Source organism: Pelodiscus sinensis, chromosome 15 (genome assembly GCF_052426305.1).
Source record: "Pelodiscus sinensis isolate ZL-2025 chromosome 15, ASM5242630v1, whole genome shotgun sequence".
NCBI classification, from domain to species: Eukaryota; Metazoa; Chordata; order Testudines; family Trionychidae; genus Pelodiscus; species Pelodiscus sinensis.
The window spans coordinates 43,127,661-43,152,504 of record NC_143066.1 but is presented as its reverse complement, the minus strand read 5'-3'; the positions used below and the strand labels follow the sequence as shown (position 1 = coordinate 43,152,504).

The window sequence follows — 24,844 nt, the reverse complement described above, 5'->3', positions numbered from 1 at the left end:
CCTTTCTTATAAAACCATGTTTATAAGACACTTGTGAAACAGAACAAGTATTTGGCTGCTAATTACCAATTATTAATAGTAATCCCATTTATGTATTGGCAACTGCAGTTAAGGTTTTATTGAGATTATTAGTTGTTTTAGATACCATATTTCACATGTAAGTAACTGAATTCAGTCTCCAATGTCAGAGCTATAACTCTTCAGAGGACAAATTTTTGTTGTTGGTTTGGAAGGGCTTGTTTCCAAAACAAATCTCTTTTTTAGAGAAAATGCTTTAAAATCCGCCATTAAAACTTGTCCTATTTTCCTAACAGAGCTAAACAACCACTGTTTCCACAAATGCCACATTTCTGATTTTCAAACTTTGATAACATCTCACATGTAGGGCACTTTTGAACTTAAAATTAAACTTATTTTCCCTTATTTGTTATAACCTGAGTTACACTAAGATTAGCCTGCAGAAATTCACAGATTCATCCACGATGTCAATCTTTTCTTAGAGTCAGTCTGATTCCCTAAGAAACAACTACTAAATAAATAAATAATGCATTTTGGGGAGGTGGTAGAAATGTCATTTTCAGTGAAAATGAGGACTGACTAGTTTTCACTTCAATTCATTAGCCTTGCTCTGCACATAAACCTGTGAGGATGGTGAGCACAGCTACTGGAGTGGGCTCTGAGGGAACAGAGGAAATAAGAGGAGGGTGCCATGAAGGATGGAGAATTGAGTATGGATGGGGGAACAGGTATTTGGTGAAAGAGTGGCTTCAGATGAGAGAGACCCCAGGAGGAGCTACACTGAGTCATCTCTGTTCAAGAGGGGAGTTGTGCTGGAGAATCACTATGGAGTGAAAGGAAAACAGGGAAGTGAGGAGATATATGAGGAAAAGGAAAGCTTGAGTTCCTCTCCCTTTCAGTTCATCCTTCCCCCCCCAAAACCTGGCTGAAGCCCCACTTCCTCTCAAATCTCTTGCCCATGCCCCATGACCTTCCAGTGGGCTGATTAAGTGCATAAAGGTCACACAGTATAAAATCTAAACACTAAGACTACGCCTACATTGGCAAGATTTTGCGCAAATACTCTTTAACGCAAGAGTTTTTGCGTTAAGAGTATTTGAGTAAGAGTGTTTCTACGCTGGCATGTGCATTTGCGCAAGAGCATCCGTGCCAGTGTAGACGCTCTCTTGCGCAAGAAAGCTCCGACGGCCATTCTAAACATCGGGCTTTCTTACGCAAGAAATTGATGTTGCCGGTCTACACTGGCCTCTTGCGCAAGAACAGTTGCACAAGAGGGCTTATCCCTGAGCAGGAGCGTCAGAGTATCTGCGCAAGAAGCACTGATTTTATACATTAGAACGTCAGTGTTCTTGTGCAAGTACTCACAACCAGTGTAGACAGGTGGCAAGATTTTGCACAAAAGCAGTCACTTTTGCACAAAATCTTGCTAATGTAGATGTAGCCTAAATGTATCCCACAGAAGCAGGGAGATGGGAGTAGAAGATATGTTGTGGAATGAGGATGTACCAGCACCCCATGCCTGAGGGTTCTCCTGAGTCACTACCAGACAGTGGAAGCAACGAAGTTCTACAGGACACTGAGGAGCAAAGCTCTGCATCAAGGGAAAGTAGAGCTGTTATGGACAAATAAGAAATGGAACAGCACACAAGGGTAATACACATCAATATTATTGTGACTTAGGCCATGTCTACACTGTGCTGCTGTCAGAGCCCTACTGTATTTGCATTATATGGACAGGAGAGACCTCTCCTGTTGACGTAATAAAACCAGTTCAACAAGAATTGGTAGCTATGTTGCCTCCTGACAAAACAGTGTTGTGGTCATGAGTCCTTACGCTTCCAAAACTTATGTTGCTCAGGGATGTATTTTTTTTTTAACACCCCTACACAACAAAAGGTTTGCAAACATAAGCTGTCATATAGACATGGCTTTAGTTGTATGAATGACTACAACTACAATGTTGATAGTTATTAAAGCTGAAAAACTGCCCTACATTAACTTCAAATGTGGTACATATCCCACGAATGCAAACTACAAGAAACAGTTTAGTCAGCTACTTCTTCCCTTCCATTAATAATTGCTCACAATCAGCATGAAACAATCAGTAATTATATCTGAAAGGATTATTTTAGTAACTACCTGTGCAAACCCTCTCCCTCACTGCCACTGACTAGGATACAACTGGTATCATACAATTGGTACTAATGAAAAAATAAGCAGTTAAGAGTAACAGGTGGTCCCTCCCAGGACAAGGGTATTGCAATATGCTGCCAGTGTGAGGTTCCACTAGAAACGGGCCAGCCATTTAACTTTCAGCAGCGCCATTCAGCCCTGCGCCTGCAAAGCACAGCCCGAGGCGAGTGGCTGTCCCGTGGGGTCGGAGAGCTCAGCGGGGCACGCGTCGCACGCCCGGGGAGCCGTAGGAGACGGGCTTCCCAGGCCCCTCACACCTAACCTAGTGCCCATCGACTCGGGCTTGCTCGGTGCGGCTCCCAGAGCCGGCCCCGCAGCGCCCCGGGCTCATCCTGCGGCGGGGCCCGCGGGGCGGGGCGCGGAAGGGCTCGCGGCCTGGCCAGCCGCGCGTGCGGCCTAGTCCCGCTCCAGGCGCGGGCCCGAGGCCGGCGGCGCGCGGGGGCCCGGCCCGCCCGTACTCACGAGGTGGCTGCTGGCGCTGGCCATGGGCCCGCCCGGCCGGCCCGGCCTCCGGCGAGTCGCCCTTTAAGAGCCCAGCTCGCGGCGGCGGAGCCCGAGCCAATGGGGCACCCGCATCCTCCGCCCGTGACGTCACCCACAACAATGCCCCCTCCTCGGGCAAGGGCGGGACTTCCACGCGCCCGCACTCCCATTGGCTCGGCTGCCTGCTACTCACGGGCCGGCCCAGGTGTAGGGTCAGACTTCGCTGCTCGCCGATTCCGCTCCAGGCAGCGAACGAACGAGAGCGCACGCTCTGCGCATGCTCAGTTGAAACGACGACGCCCCTGCCCTTGCCTGGCCTCGAGACCCGCTCCGACCCTGCCTGGGGCAGCGCTGGGCTTCAACCGCCTCTCACACTCACTTCCGGGTTGGGCCCCCGCCAGGGTAGCATCATGGGAAGCGGTGCGGGTAGTCGCATACCTATTGGCTCCCACCCCGGGCTACCCATGATGCACCTGCTCACGTCCTCACTCAGCCGAGGCGCGCCGTCCGTCGGGACCGGCTCCCACAATGCACTGGGGCTGCACGGACAGCGCTGCCGGCACAGCCCAGCATGCACCGGGGCTGGCCCGGCGGGGAGGTGTGCCACCACCCAGCATGCACCGGGGCAGTGCCAGGCCTCACGTGCTGCGGGCTCCCACCAGGCACCAGTCCTTGCCAACCTCCCGTGGCAGCCGGGGCGCCCGGCCCAGCATGCACCGGGGCTGCGCCCAGCGGCTGTATCCTGCGAGAGGGGCTGAGAAAGCTGCTCGCGCTCAGCCCTGGCCAGCCTGCCCGCGGCCGGGGCTCCCCTCCCCCCCAGCGAGTGGGGACAGCCCGGGCTGCGGGCAGAGCTGTGATACCGGCCAGGGCGCGAGCACTCCCGCCCCGCGCCGAGAGGGGCAAGCGCCCTTCTCGGTGACTTTGAGAGATGTGACTTTATGGGCCCCCTTGCGTAAAATGCCGGGGTTCGGTTCCTTAGCACCCGGCATTTATCTGTGACAGCCTCACACTTTTCTTGGTTCTGTTCAACTGCTTTTCTTTCACATCAGAGGGGGAGCGTGTCAGTCTGAATCTGCACAAGCGGCGAGGAGTCCTGTGGCCCCTTAGAGACTAACCGAAGTGTAGGAGCATCAGCTTTCGTGGGCAAAGACCCACTTCGTCACATGCACGTAGTGGAAATTTCCAGAGGCAGGAATAAATATGCAGGCCAGGATCAGGCTGGAGATGACGAGGTGGATCCAATTAGGGAGGATGAGGCCCACTTCTAGTAGCTGATCTGGAGGTGTGAATTCCAAGAGAGCAGAAGCTGCTTTTGTAGTTAGCGAGCCATTCACAGTCTGTGTTTAATCCAGAGTTGATTGTTTCAAACTTGAAGATGAACTGTAGCTCAGCAGTTTCTCTTTGAAGTCTGGTTCTAAAGTTTTTTTGCTGCAGAATGGCTACCTTTAGATCTGCAATTGTGTGTCCAGGGAGATTGAAGTGTTCCCCTACAGGTTTTTGTATGTTGCCATTCCTAATATCTGATTTGAGTCCATATATTCTTTTACGTAGGGACTGTCCAGTTTGGCCAATGTATATAGCAGAGGGGCATTGTTGGCACATGATGGCACATAATACATTAGTAGATGTGCAGGAGAATGAATCAGTGAAGGTATGGCTGATCTGATTAGGTCCTGTGATGGTGTTGCTGGTGTATATATGTGGGCAGAGTTGGCACAGGTTTGTTGCATGGATTGGTTCCTGAGTTAGAGTTATTATGGTGCAGTGTATAGTTGCTGGTGAGAATATGCTTCAGGTTGGCGGGTTGTCTGTGGGCGAGGACTGGCCTACCTCCCAAGGCCTGTGAGAGTGAGGGATCATTGTCCAGGATGGGTTGTAGATCACTAATGATGCGTTGGAGAGGTTTTAGCTAAGGACTATAGGTGATGACCAGTGGTGTTCTGTTGGTTTCTTTCTCGGGCTTGTCCCGTAGCAGGAGGCTTCTGGGTACACGTCTGGCTCTGTTAATCTGTCCTCACTTCCTCGTGTGGGTATCATAGTTTACAGAATACTTGTTGAAGATCTTGTAGGTGTAGGTCTCTGAGGGGTTGGAGCATATGCGGTTGTACCTCAGTGCTTAGCTATAAACAATGGATCGTGTGGTGTGTCTGGGATGGAAGCTGGAGGCATGCAGGTAAGCATAGTGGTCGGTAGGCTTTCGGTATAGGGTGGTGTTTATGTGACCGTCACTTATTTGCATCGTGGTGTCCAGAAAATGGACCTCCTGTGTAGAATGGTCCATGCTGAGGTTGATGGTGGGGTGGAAGCTGTTGAAATCGTGGTGAAATTCTTCCAGAGTCTCCTTCCCATGGGTCCAGATGATGAAGATGTCATCGATGTAGCGCAGGTAGAGAAGGGGCGTAAGTGGATGAGAGCTGAGGAAGCATAGTTCCAGGTCAGCCATAAAAATGTTGGCGTATTGTGGGGCCATGCGGGTGCCCATAGCAGTGCCACTGGTCTGGAGGTATATATTGTCACCAAATCTGAAATAGTTGTGTGTGAGGATAAAGTCGCAGCACTCAGCCACCAGTTGTGCTGTGGCATCATCAGGGATACTGTTCCTGACAACTTGTACTCCATCTACATGTGGGATGTTAGCGTAGAGAGCCTCTACATCCATGGTGGCTAGGATGGTGTTTTCTGGAAGATCACCAATGCATTGTAGTATTCTCAGGAAATCAGTAGTGTCACGGAGGTAACTGGGAGTGCTGGTGGCGTAGGGTCTGAGTAGAGAGTCCACATATCCAGACAGTCCTTCAGTGAGAGTACCAATGCCTGAGATGATGGGATGTCCGGGATTTCCAGGTTTGTGGATCTTGGGTAATAGATAGAACAACCCTAGTCGGGGCTCTAAGGGTGTGTTGATTTGTTCCTGTGCTTGTGTGGGGAGAGTCCTGAGCAGATGGTGCAGTTTCTTAGTGTATTCCTTAGTGGGATCTGAGGAAAGTGGCCTGTAGAATGTGGTATTGGAGAGTTGTCTGGCAGCCTCCTTTAGGTAGTCAGGCCTGTTCATGATGACAACAGCACCTCCTTTATCAGCCTCTTTGATTATAATGTCAGAGTTGTTCTGGAGGCTGTGGATGGCGTTGCGTTCTTACATCATCCTCTTTTGGTGCATCAGGTCTTGCCTTTAGCAATCCAGCAATGTTCAGTTTAGTGTTAATCTGTTTTCCATGCAGTAATTCTGCAGGTGATCTGTGCGTTGTGGCATGTCGTGTAGCCCTGAATGCTTGCAAGAAATCAGTAGTGAAGGTTATCTACGATTGCCCTTCCAGTTTAGCCATTTGCAAACTCTCTTTCAAGCTTCTGTTAAAACTTTCAATTTCCCCATTGGCTTGAGGATAATACAGGGATGATCTTCTATGTAAAATGTTCCTCTCTGGTAGAAAAGTTTCAAATTCCAGGGAAGTAAATTGACTTACCATTATCTAAAACCAGTTCTTTGGGGTTACCTTCCCTGCTAAAAACTGTAGAGAGGAACTTAATTACTGTACCAGAAAAGATTTGCGATGTAAATGCTACTTCAGGCCATTTACTGAAATAGTTTATTAAAGTGATGGCATAATGACAGTCAATTGGAGCAGTATCAAAGGGTCCTATGATGTCAATTGCAACTTTTTCCCATGAAGAATCAGGAAGAGGAACAGGCTGTAATGGTGGGGTATATGTCACTGCTGTCTTATCATGCATTTGGCAAGTGACACAGGATTTTGATTGCTTTAGTTTGGGAGTCCATCCCTGGCCACCAATACAGATCCCGTAGTCATTTGGTTCTGACAATTCCTTGATGAGTATGGTGTGCCAGGTGTATGAGTTTTGACTATAATTCTTCTGGCACAAGTAGCCAGTGTGTACCTCGTAGCACACAGCCATCAAGCAAAGAAAGTTCATCCCGAACTCTAAAATAAAGCAGCAAAACTGGGTCAAGGTTTTAGGGTTACTGGGCCATCTCTGTCAGAAATTCCTGTAGCTTTTGTTGAATTGGACATGCTGAACAAGTAGCTTGGAATTTCTCTCTTGTAACTGCAGTAAGAGTGCTTGTAATAAGTGCAACTACTTCATCCTCATCCTCCAGTGGACCATCCGGTGAAGACAAAGGCAGGTGAGAAAGGCAATCAGCTATCACATTTTGGTTTCCAGGCTTATATTCCAGTTCATAATTGAAAGAGAGTAGTCTTGCAGACCATCTAGCAATACAATTTCCTTCTCTTCCTAGTCCTTTTGTGGTTAGCAATGTTGTCAAAGGGCTGTGGTCTATGCGCAACTTGAATGTGCGGCCCCCACAGGTAAGTTCTCCATTTTTCAGTATCCCAGACACAAGCAAGTGCTTCTTTTTCAGCTGTAGAATATTTTCTCTCGGCATCACTCAGGGTCTTTGAAGCAAATGCAGTAGTCCTCTCTGTGTTGTCCTCATGAAGTTGTGTGATGACAGTCCCATGTCCATAATCAGAAGCATCAGTAGTCACACTTGTGGGCAATGCAGGACTGAACAGTGCAAGCACTGGACTATATAAAATCAAGTCTTTCACAGTTTCCAAATTAGCTTGTGCATCTATTGTCCACACCAAGGTTGAACTTCTCTGTAGTAATTCTCATAACGGTTCAATAACAGAAGCATAATTGGGAATGAATTTTGCATACCAGGAGGTAAGACCCAAGAAGGAATATGAGGTTTGCAACTCTTGGAGGAGGAGCTTTTGAAATTGCTAGGATACGATCTGGATCAGGTTTTAGTCCAGCCGGTGAAATTGTATGTCCCAGAAAGGAGAGTTCTGTTTGTCTAAATTTGCATTTAGACAAACTGAGCTTGAGGCCTGCTGTGCTGATGCAGTTTAGTACAGACAGCAGGTTGTCATGCTCCACAGAAGTATTTCCAAACACAATAATATCACCCAGATAGCACTGAACTCCAAGTTGATTCTTCAGAATCAATTACATCATTTTTTGGAAGGCACTTGAGGCAGATGCAAGACCGTATGGAACATGTTTAAAATGAAATAGTCCCTCATGTAATAAGTGCTCTGAGGTCTCTGCTATCTTCATGCAACATAACCACATAACCTGGTGGTATGCACTCTGCAAATCAGGAGTAGAAAACATCTTTGCTCCATGGAGTTCTGAAATACTACTTCTATGTGAGGCAGAGGGTGGCTGTCAATCACAATAGCTTTATTTGGCTCCCTTAAGTCCACACAAAGGCAAATGCCTCCATCCTTCTTCTGTGTCACTACTATAGGTGAAACCCATTCCGATGAGTCAATCTCTTCAATAATGTACAGGTTTTTTAAGTTCCTGTGAAACAGCTTCCCTGGCTGAAAATGGTAAGTGCCGTAACTTCTGTTGTACAGGTATCACATTATATCGTATTTTAACTTTGTGCACAAACCCATAAGCACAGCCAAGTTTCTCCTCAACCTGGTCTTGGGGCCCTGCTGAAACTGGTGTGAGTTCTGCAAGAATGCTTTGCTGAGGAAGATCAATTCGTCCATTAACTATCCAGAGGTTTAAAGCAGCCAATAAATCTCTGCCAAGGACAGAAGTGCCTTTGTGGACAATGTAGAACTCTGCAGTTACACAGCAATCACCAAAAGTCACTGTTGCTGGGAGGCAGCCACGTACTGGAATTTGGTTTTTCAAATAGCACACCAAGTGAAGTTTGGGTTCAGTAAGAGGCACATCTTTAAAGTAATGCAAATAGATGGAATCAAATAGTATAGATATTGCTGAGCCAGTATCCAGCATTAGCTGAATAGGATGTGATTTGCCTGAAAATATGGCAGAAACATTTACAGTGCACCTTATCTGTTCTGGAATATGTGCAGTAGTGATTTTGTCCACACTCAGCACAGTAACATCTGGTATTGTAACTGTATGCACCTGTTGATTGGACTGGCTATTGCGGCATACCTTAGCAAAATGCCCAATCTTTTTACAGTGATTGCACTGAGCTACTTTTGCAGGACATCTTGTGTAGCTTGCAAGGCGTTGTGGTGATCCTTTGTGCTTTGAATTTGCGGACTCTGTAGTTTTTTATTAGTTTTCTCCTTGTAACTATTTGTCTGCAATGAGAATGGACTTTTCTGCAAAGAAGTCACAGCCTGTACTGGGCCTCCTGTATCCATGCTCATTATTTTGGCGTCTGCTATAGCTGACTCAATCTGAGTAGCAATGGTTATTGCTTTTTCCAGTCTAAGTTGTGGGTCTAGAAGCAAGCATTCTCTTACACAAAGCATGATTGTTTTTTCAATGAGCTGGTCTCTAATCATCTTATCTGCCATATTCCCAAAGTCACAAGTTACAATCAGACTCCTCAGAGAAACAATATACTATATTATAGTCTCCCCTGGTTTCTGCTCACACTGGCGAAATCTGTAGTGATTAGCTACTACATTTACTTTTGGCACAAAAACGTTCTTTAGTGCAGTCTCATATTTATCATTTGCAAAGGGAAAAGTGTAAAATATACACTGCTCTTCTGCTCCAAGGCAGTGGATTAACAGAGCATGTTTTACTTCAGAAATCTCTGTAGCACTGATTGCAAGCAGGTAAGTCTCAAACATATGGATCCAGGCAGTAAAAGCAATTGGAGGCTCACCTGGGCTTTGCAGAAAGGGTGCAGGTGTGTTCAGAGGCAGAAGATCCGTCCTCATCACCAAAATATTGTATCCTGCAAGCAAGGTACTAACAAACTTCAACAGGACTTTATTTACCTAAAGTGAAACCTCTTCACAAAACTGCTGCACCCTCTCTAGCTCTCACTCAGCCCTGGCCAATCTTCTCCCCCGTTCCTGTTTCCTGTGCTCCAGACTCGCAACAGCCAGTGCTCCCAGTTCTTATAATTACAACCAGCATCTAAAACACCGCACCAGAACGGAGCCCAGAATGTACCAGCACATACAGCTGGGGTTGCACCAACCTCCTGTGCCAGGCAGGGGTGCCCCAGCGCTGTGCCCAGCATGCACCAGGGCTGCACCAGCGCTGCACCCAGCATGCACCTGGGCTGCACCAGCACATATACCTGAAGCTGCGCCAACCTTCCGTGCCAGCCAGGGGTGCCCCAGGGCTGTGCCCAGCATGCACCAGAGTACACCAGCACATATACCTGGGGCTGCGCCAACCTTCTGTACCAGCCAAGGTGCCCCAGGGCTGTGCCCTGCATGCACCAGAGCTGTGCCCTGCATGCACCAGGGCTGTGCCCAGAATGCACCAGGACTGCACCAGCACATACACCTGGGTTTGCACCAACCTCCCGTGCCAGCCAGGGGCACCCCAGAGCTGTTCCCAGCATGCACTAGGGCTGCACCAGCACACACAACTGAGGCTGCACCAACTTCCCATGCCAGCCAGAGGTGCCTCAGGGCTGTGCCCAATTAGATTCCCAGTAGTTTTCTGAGCTGTGCCTGGTGTGTGCCATAGGCTCTTTGCAACTCTGATGAGGAAAATGTCAACTGATATGGCTGTTTGGTAACTCTCACAGAACTGGGGAATCCCCTGGTAGAACTGGTGCAGTTTCTTCACTACTTAGTTTGCAGCCCCTGGCTTGGCCATGGCCGGGGAAAGATGGCATTATAGAAACAGCCATAGACACTTGTTATTTCCAACTGCTTCTTGGAACCATAGACAGTCAGAGCTAAATTAGAGCTGTCCATAATGAGCAGCCAAACAAGCCTCCAGTCAGCTCCACGATCAGAGAACTGTAAAGATGGAATAAAGCTATCTTTACCCACTCCTTATCCTCCAGTCTGATACCAAGTTCTGTCCCATTGAGTGAGCACCTTAATATTAACATGCAAAATGAAAGGTGATTGAGAGCAGGGACCTAATAAAAGTACATAGAATAACTAATGGTAAGGATACAATATTTTTGGAACGTCTGTTCTCCCTGTCTCGTAACATAAGACCAACATGACAGTTAATGAAATTAAAAGGTGACAAATTCAAAATCAATAACTGGAAATACTTTTCCCATGCACAATTACATTTATGGAAATTATTGCCACAGGATATTCATGAAGCCAAATACTTAGCAAGATTCATAAAGGATTTGAACATTTATATGAAATAACAAGAATATCCAATTAGACTAGTTACTGCTAACGTAACGTCTTGAAGAAATATTAAACTTCATGCTTCAAGTCTTCAAATGATTTCTAATTACTAGGGGTTGGGAGGTTTTTTTGCACCTTCCTTGAAGCATCTGTTTGGTCTGTCCATGGTCAGAAAGAATACCAATATAGATAGAGCATGGTCTGATTCAGTGTAGTAATTCCTGCATGCCTATTTTCACTGTTAATTAACTTCCTGAGGCCTCAGTTCTGTCTGAATCTGCTCAGGAGTGTGGTCACACCTGGCCTCCCTGAGTATATTGAGATGTGAATTACCATAATTAGTCCCATACTACAAACTGAATACCCTATCCTTGTGACCCTGAGATTGCCATCCCTTCTGGTGATGGTGTGATACCTTGCATTGGTAGCAATTCCTTTCCCAAACATTGCAGTCAGCTATGCTCACGTTAGAGTATGAATGTTCATTTCTTTACTTATGTTTGTTTCACAAATTTAAAGTGTTAGTCAACTCAGCAGAAAATATTTTACTGAGCACATTTGATAGGGTCTGATTTGCAGTTCAAACTTTTATGTGTTCATCCAACTATTCCACCTGAACACTCAATCTGAAATTTGTAAATCACTCTGATAACATCACTAACAATGAAATCACCAAATTCTGCCCTCTCCAACAACTATTGCTAGAGCCCTGCATGGCTACAAAATGGATATGCATGGAGCTGCAGTGGCAAAAGCAGTAGCATGTCAGGCGCTCCCAGCAAGGATTCCTTTCTATGCTGTGCTCTGGATGTCCACGTGAGCTGCTTGCACACGCTAGCGCAAACAAGGACAGCGGCTGGTGAGCCTGGTGTCCAGCTGACTGGTTGGGGCTGGGAGCAGTGCAGCCATCCCGGAGGAACTGGCCACATGGGGCGCTGGCTTCTGGGAGTGTTGGCCCAACATACTGCTGCTTTCACTAATGAAGTTCCTGGTAGAATCCTGCAGCTCTGTGCATATCCGCTTCATATCTGTGGATATATGTTTTGTATTTGCACAGGGCTCTACCTATATCTTTTTATAGCCTTAAAGTGAGACTGATTGGGATTAAAGAACATGAGAATGGCCATGCTGAATTAGACCAACGGTCCATCTAGACCAGTATCCTGTCTTCCAACAGTGGTCAAAGCCCGGTGCTTCACAGAGAAGGAACAAAGAGTAGTCCTGTAGCACCTTAGGGTATGTCTACACTACCACCCTAGTTCGAACTAGGGTGGTAATGTAGGCAACCGGAGTTGCAAATGAAGCCCGGGATTTGAATTTCCCGGGCTTCATTTGCATAAAGCCGGGCGCCACCATTTTTAAATGTCCGCTAGTGCGGACTCCGTGCCCGGCTTTATGCAAATGAAGCCCGGGAAATTCAAATCCCGGGCTTCATTTGCAACTCTGGTTGCCTACATTTCCACCCTAGTTCGAACTAGGGTGGCAGTGTAGACATACCCTTAGAGACTAAAAATATATATATATATATTATATATATAGTATTATGAGCTTTCATGGGCAAAACCCACTTCCTCCAATGAGAGAAAGGGAAGTGGGCTTTGCCCACGAAGGCTCATGATACTATATGGCTGTGTCTAGACTGGCAAGTTTTTCCACAAAATCATCTGCTTTTGCGGAAAAACTTGCCAGCTGTCTACACTGGCCGCTTGAATTTCCGCAAAAGCACTGATGATCTCATGCTCTTCCAGAAATACTATGCTGCTCCTGTTCGGGCAAAAGTCTTTTTCCGAAAGACTTTTGCGCAAAAGGGCCAGTGTAGACAGCATAGTACTGTTTTCCGCAAAAAGCCCCGATCACGAAAATGACGATCGGGGTTTTTTGCGGAAAACCGCGTCTAGATTGGCCACGGACGCTTTTCCGCAAAAAGTGCTTTTGCGGAAAAGTATCCTGCCAATCTAGACGCTCTGTTCCAAAAATGCTTTTAACGGAAAACTTTTCCATTAAAAGCATTTTCAGAAAATCATGCCAGTGTAGACGTAGCCTAAATGTTAGTCTGTAAGGGCATGTCTATACTAGGAGGTTATTTTGAAATAACTAAATTTGCAATAATAACTCCCAAAATAGCAAAATGGAAAGAGCATGTCCCAACTATGGGGGAGCCTCAAAATTAGTCACAGACAGACTCCCTTATTGTGGATGCAGGGCCGGATTAAGGGGGGAACTAGCCAGGCAGCTGCCCGGGGCGCCAACCTATGGGGGGCACTCGATGGCAGCTGTAAGGGACGCCGTGCGCCCGGCCGCGCAGTGCCCCTTAGAGCTGCCATCAGGCACCCCGGGGCCAGGAGCTGCGCGGTGCCCCTTAGAGCTGCCATCAGGCGCCGTGCGCCCAGGGCCTGGGGCCATGCGGTGCCCCTTAGAGCTGCCATCAGGCGCCCCGGGGCCAGGAGCTGCGCGGTGCCCCTTAGAGCTGCCATCAGGCGCCCCGGGGCCAGGAGCTGCGCGGTGCCCCTTAGAGCTGCCATCAGGCGCCCCGGGGCCAGGAGCTGCGCGGTGCCCCTTAGAGCTGCCATCAGGCGCCCCGGGGCCAGGAGCTGCGCGGTGCCCCTTAGAGCTGCCATCAGGCGCCCCGGGGCCAGGAGCTGCGCGGTGCCCCTTAGAGCTGCCATCAGGCACCGCGCGCCCGATGGCAGCTGTAAAGTGCGCAGTGCGCCGGGGGGGCGGGACTGTGCATGCGCCATGCTCCCAGGGGCGGAGCCGCACATGTGTTGCACACCCACTGCCCGGGGTGCAGGAATGGCTCGAGCCAGCCCTGTGTGGATGCACTACCTTGACTAAGAGCCCCAGGAAGCACTGTGCAGTAATGACTTCAAATTGCCCTGGGGAATCGTTATTTTGAAATAGCAGCAGCAGACCGTCCACACTACCACTATTTTGAAATAATTATTTCAAAATAAGCATTATTCCCAGAGGGCACATCTACACTGCAGGGCAAAAGTCAAATTAAGCTATCCAATTTGAGCTATGTCAATTGTGTAATTTAAGTTGAAATAGCTTGATTCTGCTTTTGGCGCTCCCTACACTGCAGGAAGAGTGCTCTTCTTTCAATTTCCCTTATGCCTCATGAAATGAAGGTTATCGCGATCTGGAGTAAGAAGTCCTCCCGCTCAACATTATTTCGAAATAATGGCTTGTAGTGTGGACATGCTCTTTGTTATTTTGGAATAACGTCAGTTATTCTGAAAGGACGCTGCTGTGTAGACATACCCTGGGAAAATGCAAGAGTACAGATTTTGAAATAACCAAACCATTATTCTGAGATCTTCCGAAAAAACTTCTTCCGAAAGAGAGCGTCCACATTGCCAAAGCGCATTGAAAAAGCCATCTGCTTTTTTGAAAGATAGCGTCCACACTAAATGGACACTATCTTACATGTAAGCTGTGATTACTATGGGCGGAGTGGCCACCAGGGCACCTGTGCTTTTCCCTCTTTCCTCTTCTTTCAAAAGAACTCCCTCTTCCTCGTCCACACGTGCCTTTCTCTGAAAGAGCTCTTTCGGAAAAAGGCTTCTTCCTTATAGAAAGAGGTTTACCAATGTCGGAAACACCCCTCTCTGTTCTTTCCATTTTTTTTTCAAAAGAATGCGATTGCAGTCTGGACGTAGGTGACTTTTTTTTTTTAAATGGCCATTTTTTCCAAAAAATCTCTGCAGTGTAGACATACCCCCTAGTCTTCTAAATCTCTACTCATAAGCAGGAACGGTACAAGGCCGGCTGTGGCAGCTGGCGCCCCAGGTGGAATGCGCGATCGGCACCCCCGCCTGCAGGGCCATCCATGGACTGACGTCAACATCGGGCGCCCTGGGCGCCCCATGACATCATCATCGGGCGCCCCGTTGAAAGCAGCACCCTAGGCGGAGGCTGAGTCCGCCTATGGTCATGGGCCACCCCTACTCATAAGAAAGCTGTTTCATCTCCTGAGTAAATTTTGTTTCTTTTCTAATTCCAATATCATTTTTTGGAGCTGGGACAACCAGAACTGCATGCAGTATTCTACACGGGGCTGTATCATGGATCTATATAGTGGCATTATGATATTTTCTGTCTCTTCTGTCCCTTTCCTAAGGGTTCCTAACATTCTGTTAGCTTTTGTGACTGCCACTGCACATTGAGCAATGTTTTTAGGAAACCATCCACAATGATTCATAGATAGTTCTACAGCTAATTTAGACCCCATAATTTTGTCTGTATAATTATGTTTTGTAATGTGCATTACTCTGCATTTATCAATATTTAATTTCATCTGCCTTTTTGTTTTGAGATCCTTTGTAATGCTTTGCAGCCAGCTTTGGAATTAACTGTCCTGAGTAATTTTGTATTGTCTGCAAGTTTTGCCACTTCTCTCTCTCTCTATATATATATATACAGGCAGTCCCCGGGTTACGTGGATCCGACTTACGTTGGATCCCTACATACGAACGGGGCCTTTCTCGCCGCGGAGGACGCGGGCGGCGGGACCTCCACGGCGAGAAAAGCCGCTCCGCATCTCCCTGGTCTGCTGGGGGGGGGGCCCCCAGCAGACCAGGGAGACGCGGAGCAAAGCCGCGGAGGACACAGGCGGTGGGACCACCGAGACGCGCCGCGGTCCCGCCTCCTGCGTCCTCCGTGGCTTTGCTTCGCGTCTCCCTGGTCTGCTGGGGGGGAGAGGGGCGCAGCTAGTGCGCCCTCCCCCAGCAGACCAGGCTTTTCTCGCCAATGCCTGGGGTAGAGCAGCTGGGGCGCTGCCGGGTTGGTCCCGCAGCACCGCTCCTCGGCGCCACTGGACCAACCCAGCAGCATCCCTGCTGCTCTGCCCCAGGCGTCTCCAAGTCAGCCGTTGCTGAAACTGACCAGCGGTTGACTACAGGAAGCCTGAGGCAGAGCTGCTCTGCCTTGGGCTTCCTGTTGTCAGCCGCTGGTCAGTTTCAACAGTGGCTGAATCTGGACGCCAGTTCCGACTTACATACAAATTCAACTTAAGAACAAACCTACAGTCCCTAACTTGTACGTAACCCGGGGACTGCCTGTATTAGAGAGTTTGTGCATCTGTCTGTCTGCGAGTCCATTTGTTCAAGAATGCCTCCTAAACAATAAGAGCTTGTACCGCCAAATTTGATATGCAGCTTCCTCATCATAATTTAAAGCAAGGTCAAGCTTTGTTTGTGCCAGGTAAACAAGATGTGCCTGGAATGGGACTGTTTTCCATAACATAGACAAGGAGGAGGCTGATAGGAGGGACAGATATACATGAGGGATTGTGGGGGGGAGGGAGGACCTCAGGAATAGAGTGGCCAGCTAGGGCCAGGAATCTGCATGTTGCTGGCCGCAAGCCCAGAAAAGTGATCCCTGCTGCCCCAAGCCTTTCTCTCCCAGATCCCTGCCCCCTTGGAGGAGTCCACATGTTCCAGCCCCCTGCCTTGAGTCCCCCACACTTCCTACCTCCCTACTCTGACTCCTGCATCCATACCTCCTGATCTCAACCCCTCCCCTGCCACACCCAACTCCTTTCCCTGACTCCTGTACCCCCCATACTGCCAGCCCCCTGCCCTGAAGGACCCGAGCAACACAAAGTAAGTCTTCAAGTTTATGAATATGTTGAAGAGCCTTGGTCCCAGTACAGATATTTGGGGGACACTGTTATTTTCCTCTTCCCAACATGAAAATGTACTATTTAAACCTATCCTTCGTTTCCTATGGTTTCATATGTTACTGATCCAAGGGAGGACTTTCTCTTTTAAGCCATGACTATTTACTTTGCTTAAGAGCCTTTGGTAAGTACCTTCTCAAAAGCATTCTAAGGCTACATCTAGACTGCATCCCTCTGTTGATATCGAAATTGCTAATGAAGCAGGGATTTAAATATCCCATACCTCATTAGCATAAACATGGCTATTTTGAAATAAACTCGAAATAAGTACACAATTTGCATATCTTATTTTGAGTTTAGAGTGCAGTGTAGACATAGCCTCAAAGAGCTAGCTCATTTTGTCAGGTACATTTAACCTCCACTAGAGGTTAGGCTGCTGACATGAGGTTCTTATCTGCATTTCACAATTTGAAAATTGTATTAATAAACTGGCGTCTCTGCTACTCGTTTGGATTTCTTTTTTTTAATATCACACTTGCTGGTCCCCAAGGCACCTTCACAGAATAGAAAGGGAGCTGAAGTGATCGAGATGAGAATGAAAAAAAGGCAGTTCCTGTGCAGACAAAGTCTTGAAAAAGATATTACCATCAGCAAAAGACCTGTGAATCCAGTTCATAGAGTCAGCAGCCCTGTAAACAACCCCTATATTTATGGTAAACAATAACATGAGAGACTATTTTCGTACTGATTAAACAACTTCTCTCTTTAAAGCTTAATTCCACCTTTTTCTCCCTATGTGTACCAGTGGCAGATGTCAAACATTTAGATACCAAGATGAGAGATTAGCTAGAACACAAACAATATTTTGTATAAGGAGCCTATGTAATCTTAACGATCTCTTCTGCAGTTTAAATCAATGAAAATGGGGCTCTTCCAGCAGAGGGCAATAACGTGCCATCAAGAAATAGAACCATCTTTTGAATGTGAATTACAGTGGTAGTGGAATTGTGCAATGCAGTCTGTTTACTTGGAGTTATGCTTAAGCTGTGCTTCCTTTCAAGCCTCCAGGTCTAATAGCCAGAAAAAACCTACTACAATATGGAATGCAGATACATCATCAAGTTTCTGGCTCTTATGGCTTGCAATAGGGGCCTCACCACTGCAGTGCCTCCTGGCAACCTAATGTAGCACTGCCATTTTAGCTGTGCCTCAGCTGCCATTAATACAGGCTTTAATAAGGGCACTGAGGCCTGTATATTGAACTGCACCCTTTCAGGGCATTGGATTGTTCAAGCCCAAAGACAGAACATCACAGAAATAGAGTCCCCACAGTGTCTCTAGCTGGAGAGAGGGTGACTTGAGTTAATCTTAGCCCATCAACACCTATTATACCCAAAGACCCTTATCTGGGTGGCCTTCATGACTCAGAACCCTCTTTAGGAGTCAGGAGCCTCTTGGCACTAGCTGGGGGTAGGGTCGCCAGGTGTCCGGTTTTGAACCGGACAGTCCAGTTTTTGAGCTTTCTGTTCGGGAAACAAATTGAGAAAATATCAATGTCGGGTATTTTCTAACTCAGATGTGATGTTGATTGTGATGTCATGGCAAGTGTGTCTAGTATTTTCTAACTCAGATGTGATGTCATGGCAAGTGTGTCTGGTATTTTTGTTGAAACCATCTGGCAACCCTACTCGGGAAGGGATTCTCCTCTTGAGCCAATGTCATGCACAGAGGCCAAAGCACAAGGACTTCTCTAGCAGCCACTGTTCTCCTAGCTGTGTCCCAAGAATCTGCCATTCTTCCTTGGGCAAGTGCTCCCCTGCCTAATTAACTGCCTCCCGGTTACGCAGTGAGTTAGCTCTCCCCAGATGAACCTGAGCTGTCTCGTTCCCCTTTGCAGGTCCTGTCACAGGTAGGCTGGGCTCCTGAACCCTCAGAGGGCCAGGTTTCCTCTGATGTAGCCGGAGAAAATGAAGTTGTATCACACTGATTTAAATTGCAAAGAAAATGGGAAAGCTTTGGCTGCGACGAACTAAGAAAAGTCCAGCAGAGATTATACAGGCTGAACTTGCTGGTCCAGCACCCTCAGGGCCTGACTGGTCCCAAACAAGGGGATTTGCCAGACCAGGGAAGGTCCCTCCTCTCCTGGCCTGTGTTGTCACTGGGTTAGGGCTCCAGCCTGCCCCCACTGCTGCACCAACCCCCTGCGCTCTCTAGAGGCTGCCGGCCCCACTGCTGCTGGGGTGGAGCACCACGGCTGGAGCACTGCAGCCAGGCCAGAGCTCCATGGCCAGGGCTTGAGCTGCACAGCCAGAGCTGGGGCGGAGGGCCGGGGGTGGAGCTCTGCGGCTGGGGCCAGAGCTCCCTGGTCACTGCTGGGGGCTGGAGCTCCCCCCCCCCACCGGGTTGCCAGTGCCCCCTAACATCTCCTTCCACGTCACCAGACCTCCCTTTTCCTGGGCTCTATGGTCCAGGAACATCCATGGTCCATGCTGGGCCACAAATGTTGCCAGACCAGGGAGTCCCAGTTAAAGGAGGTCCAGCCTGTAGAATCATAGAGCTGGAAGGGATTTGGGCTGATGTTTATTTTACTTCAGTCATCAAGTCACGGATAGCCATTCCCAGCCAATGGGAACTACAGGACTCAGTGTGGACCAGGGCACCGCCTCCTGCAGCTCACATTAGCTGGATATGGTGATCCACAGCCAAGGCGAGGTGCAAGTGGCCATACCTGAGGATGTGCAGGTAGATAAAATGCCATCAGCCTGCCAGAGGCTCAACCTGGTGAACCACCTCCGGCTTATTGCCCACCCCTGATCTAGACCATCCCTCTTAGCCCATACTACAAACAAGTGCCCAGATTTGCTCTACTGCGGCCATGCATAAATCTCTTTGACGTCAGGGTGAAGTGTGTGTCTATGGAAATGAAGAGAGCCAAGCATTCATTAAGCTCCCTGCACTTGTGTGTTCTGAGTTTAGTGTTCTGCATCACTGCCCTGCGCATCACAGTCAATTATAGGCTGGGATTTACTTTTTTGAAATGCCTACAAATTTTATTGTAACAGTATTTGATTTACTCAGACTAGGTGATCACAATAGTCTGCCTGCCTGAAGCCTCGCGAGCAAAACCCCTCGAACACCCCAGCAATATCCGTGCCCCAGCTGGCCCCAGGCCTTAGAACGCAATCTCACCTACCCTGAACAAGTTCTGTCCGGTTCCAAGAAACCAGCCACAGATCCCTGGTCAATTTACACTCTGGATCTTACCCACAAATCACACTGGGCCAGTCCTTTAGAATCTACAATCTAAAGTTTTATCACTACAAGAAAGAAAAGCATGAGAGTAAGGTTGTTAAAGTATTATACATTACATGCATCGAATCTCCCAGTTCTCGATGCAGGCTTGCAGCAGAGATGTTACAGCTGCTGGCTTAAAAGTCCTTGGTGCACATCCTATGCCAGGATGGGTCCACATTTCTTCCCGGCTCGTGATTCCCTGCAAGGTCGCATCTGGGGTCAGGAGCAAATCTGCAGACCAACATGGAGTCGACCACATGGCATATTTATCCCTCCTTCCTGGTTTCTTCCAAGCTGGCTAGAGTCACATGGCCAGTGGCCAGGTGTGTCTTTGGCCTCCAGAGATCCATTGTTCCCTGGAGACTTGCTCATTAGCATGTCCATAGGCTGAGCATTCTTCGTCTATTCTCAGCCACAAACAGAGAAATATTCAGTATCCACACAGAATACCTGCTTATAACTTCACACACAGACATGATACAATTACACGAATAGCATATATAGAATCAGTATAAAGTAAGCTTTTGTTTGACACCTCACATGGCCCCCTTTGTACCCACGTTTGGGGCAACCCCCCCCCCCCATGGGTGCAGCAGTGATATAGCTGCTCTCCTCAAAATCCAGTAACGTGACACCCCCAACACAAAATTGATGCAGGAAGTGATGCTTGTAACATCATTGAGGGCATCACAGGCCTCCCCATGTTTTGGCTCTGTGTCATCACATGTTCCAACCCAATGTTAGAAACAGCAGTATAGAGCTGGATGCGTGTATGAGAACCCAGTTTGCCTAAAATAGGCTTCATTACTGCAAGGTCTGTCCTAGCGATAACCACGTCCTTGCACTCTCACCAACCGAAGGTAGAACTTGATAAGAACCACAGCTACTTGGATCTGTTTTTGCAGCATGATCCCTAAGTGTGTCAGGTGATTTTGCCCAGAGCTGAAGAAAATAGTGAATTTATCCAGGCCAGCTCTTGCAACTTCTGAACAATAATTAACATTGTGTAAATGCAGGTATTCTCATCCCAAATAGTGCAGGCATTTTTGCACTTAGCCACGAAAATAAAATGGTGGTGTGCCTCAGTTTCCCTTTTCATACAGCACCGTCTGGCTGGAACCTTTTTGTCCTGTAAGAAGTTCCAAGACCAGTTACAAGCATTAAGCATGAAATAGCAATATCACAATGTCCTTTTACATACGGTCTGTCACTTGGCACACTTCCTGACAAGTTACAAGGTGTTTCCATAAGATCATGCATATCATACCTTCTTACAATTCTTGGTAACCACAGCACATTGGGTACAAAAGTTAACATCAGTAACAAGAACAATCCTATATCAGGTGTATATTGACATTCTCCATCATGCCCCTTCTTTGGATCTACACCATTGCAGTTTTGGCCCTTCAGGTTTAAACTGCAAATCTTCTTTGCCAAAGCAAATCCTGCCCCTCCCCCTTGTCCTATGGGCTCAAAACCTGAACCCTCTGGCCTAGCAGAGACAAAGGGCTGGCTGGGTGTGTCTTCCAGGCTCACAATGGCCCTGGAATTCTCCCCTTTCCCCCACTCAGTGGGGTAACAGCAGTAAGCTGTAGACTCCCAAGTCTCTCCTCTGTCCACCTCCAACCTCCATTTCCACATGGAACCAGATATCAAATTCCCTGACTGATTATGAGTGTCCACAGTGTCCAGAGATGGGAGCGTAACTGTCATCTCCTGCATCTAGAGAGAGTAACCACACAGCTGTTCTGCTCTGCATACTTAGCTACACAGTCCTTCTCCTGAATCTGAGACACTAACTTCCCACTCTCCTCATCCACCTGGGAATAATCCTGTCCCACACACACTGACTTCCCAGTGTCACACACTGTCCCTTGGTCGTCAGACTGCTCCAATTCTCTGGCTGTTCCTGCCTCATCTGGAACAACCCTCTGTCCCTCTGAGCCCTCTCTACAACCATCCACACAGGATTTGTCTACATCCAAGTCAGTGAAGTCACTGCTAACAGACAAATTCTGTCTGTCAGGCACTGACACAAGTGCCTCACTCACCAAGCTGCTGCCCTTTACAGGCAGAGCCTTCCCTTGAATGCCCTCTCCAAGCAAGCGATAGAGATGCAACCGTGTTAGTCTGGTCTAGCTGAAACAAAAGACAGAACTAAGCCAGGCATTGTCATCTCTTTCAGTCACAGCAAACTGCTTGCTACAAGCACTGCCAGGACTCTCTTCCCTATGAGCTTCCTTAAGCAGCAGTTCACCCTTCTCTGGCTCTGCAGCAGCCTTGCCCTGCTGAGTCACAACCAATTCCTCCTGCAATTCCCTTACTCCCTCAGTCATCTCTGGCCCCTCAGGTGGATTTGCAGACAATCCCCTCTCAGGCACACAGGCAGACTCGAGTTATAAGGTCAGAGACATTTTCCTTCTCTTTGCAGCTCTCCAGAATGCTGTAAACTTCCACACAGTCATTAGGCACCAGAGTTAACATGCTCTCATTCTCTCCTTGTGCGCTGGCTGAGGGGTCACCCTGATCCCACAGGGTTGCTCCCTCATCCCCCAGCAACACAGCAGCATCAGGCACAACATCAGTGCCACAAATGTTTGATCTCTGGGATTCTGACAAGATGCTGGCTGGGTCTGCCCAAGTTGCAACATCCTTCTCCCCAGCAGACACAAACTTAGAGCCACCCCCTTTCTGGGCCTTAACTGTATCCAGACCCAGCTTTCGGGCAACAGCGCTGCTCTCAGCCATCACAGGCTGAGGGGCACCTTCCTCCAACAACGGACTGTGCGGAAACCCTTTCCCCACAGGCCGGCCACTGCCACACACAGATGGAGGCCTAGAGAGAATCTCTCCTTTCTCCCAGTACCTCTGACTATTCTTAGGCACACAGCTAGCAACAGAGACAGCTTCCTTCACTGCCCCACTGCTACTTCCACCAGCCCAATTGCCAGCTTGCACACACTGTGCTTCACACAAACTATTTCCAACTTGTGCAGGTTCAGTTTTACAAACCTCACCAGCCAACAACTCCCCAACCTCCAGAACTTTATCTTTTCCCTTAGCTACAACTCCGCTCTGGCCAGCCACTCCAGACTGCTCCAGAGAAACATTTCCCTGACTTCTGGGCTCTTCCTGCCCTGGTTCTGATTCCAGCCTCACCTCTGAGGCATCAGACAGGCCCTTAAATCCCTCATTCACAGGCTCACTGCCCCCCTGCACAGACACACAGCTATTTGCCCTGGGCACACATTTAGAGACACTTTCCCCTTGGTTACAGTGAGACTGACCAGCCCCAGAAAACTTTCAAGAGCCACATGCACCCCCTTCCCAAACCCTATACATTCTTTGAGACTGTGTTACCACATCAGCTGGGTTAAAAACATTTGCCATGTCATAGTCATACCACATACCCACATGGTTATACATTGAACCCCCAGGAGGATACAGTTTCTTTTCTTCTTCTAATCTCTTAAGCCAAAGTCTGGCAGTTTCCTCCTTGTCCTGTTTGATTCTTCTGGCCATCTCTGCCATCCTCTCTGCATGTTCTGCCTTTTTCTTCTCAAGCTCCCGATCCAGCTCCTGCTTTCTCTTAGCAATTTCTTCATCTGTTTTCTGCCTTCTCTCAGCAGCTTCCTTGGCTCGCTTCTGCTCCCCTTCAGCCATATCTCTGGCTATTAACAACCATGCCAGTTCTGGTTTAGAGGCCCTCTTTCTAAAGCCAATGCCTCTCTCCTAGCACAAATCCTTCAGAGAACTTTTGCCCAGACTCCCATATAGTTTTAGACTCCCATAAACTAGGTTTGTCGGGGGCAGGTGAGCAAAGCCCACAGGTAAGTGCTGAATGTGCGGGACTGGGAGATGGGTTGGAAATGGGCGGGATTACGGCCTATAATGGCAAGGAGAAAGGAGGGTCAGGGCACAACAGGGAGGCAAGATCAAATCAGTATCTTAGATGCCTATATACAAATGCGAGAAGTATGGGTAATAAGCAGGAAGAACTGGAATTGCTAACCAATAAATACAACTATGATATCATTGGTATTACAGAAACCTGGTGGGATGGGACGCATGATTGGAATATTGGTATGGAAGGGTACGGCTTGCTCAGGAAGGACAGACAGGGAAAAAAGGGAGGAGGGGTTGCCTTGTATATTAAAAATGTACACACTTGGACTGAAGTGGAGATGAATGTAGGAGATAGCTGTGTAGAGAGTCTCTGGGTTAAGCTAAAAGGGGTAAAAAACGAGGGTGATATCATGCTAGGAGTCTACTACAGGCCACCTAGCCAGGTGGAAGAGGTGGATGAGGCCTTTTTGAAACAATTAACAAAACTAAGATTTGGTGGTGATGGGGGACTTCAACTATCCAGACATATGTTGGGAAACTAACACAGCGAGGCACAGGCTATCCAATAAGTTTCTGGACTGCATTGGAGACAACTTTCTGTTTCAGAAGGTTGAAAAAGCTACCAGAGGAGAAGCTGTTCTGGATTTGGTTTTAACAAATAGGGAGGAACTAGTTGAGAACTTGAAAGTGGAAGACAGTATAGGGGACAGTGATCACGAAATAATAGAGTTCATGATCTTAAGGAAAGGTAGAAGGGAGACCAGCACAATTGAGGTTATGGATTTCAGGAAGGCAGATTTTGATAAGCTCAGAGAACTTGTAGGTATGGTCCCATGGGAAGCAAGACTGAAGGGAAAAACAACTGAGAGAGTTGGAAGTATTTCAAAGGGACGTTGTTAAGGGCCCAAAAGCAAACAATTCCGCTGTGTAGGAAAGATAGAAAATATGGCAAAAGACCAGATTGGCTTAACAAGGAGATCTTGCATGATCTCAAAATAAAAAAGGAGTCCTATAAAAAATGGAAACTAGGACAACTAACAAAGGATGAACATAGGCAAGCAACACGGGAATGCAGGGGCAAGATTAGAAAGGCAAAGGCACAAAATGAGATCAAACTAGCTACAGGCATAAAGGGAAACAAGAAGACTTTTTATAAATACATTAAAAGCAAGAGGAAGACCAAGGACAGGGTAGGCCCACTGCTTAGCGAGGAGGGAGAAGCAGTAACAGGGAACTTGGAAATGGCGGAGATGCTCAATGACTTCTTTGTTTCGGTCTTCACCGAGAAGTCTGGAGGTGT

The 24,844-nt window shown here is 47.9% G+C and overlaps 1 protein-coding gene across 6 annotated transcripts in view; it reads right to left on the bottom strand.

The window, feature by feature from the left end:
- PDPK1 (3-phosphoinositide dependent protein kinase 1) overlaps positions 1-3,186 on the bottom strand; it is a 97,409-nt gene extending 94,223 nt beyond the window's left edge. For 3 of the 6 annotated variants that reach the window (XM_075899977.2, XM_089769350.1, XM_075899978.2), the window contains exon 1: positions 2,674-2,832. In XM_075899977.2, coding sequence (XP_075756092.1) covers positions 2,674-2,697 — 24 coding nt within the window. In that variant the 5' untranslated portion in view covers positions 2,698-2,832. The other 3 variants (XM_089769353.1, XM_089769352.1, XM_089769351.1) reach the window with 3 other exon arrangements.
- Positions 3,187-24,844: the final 21,658 nt, after the last annotated feature.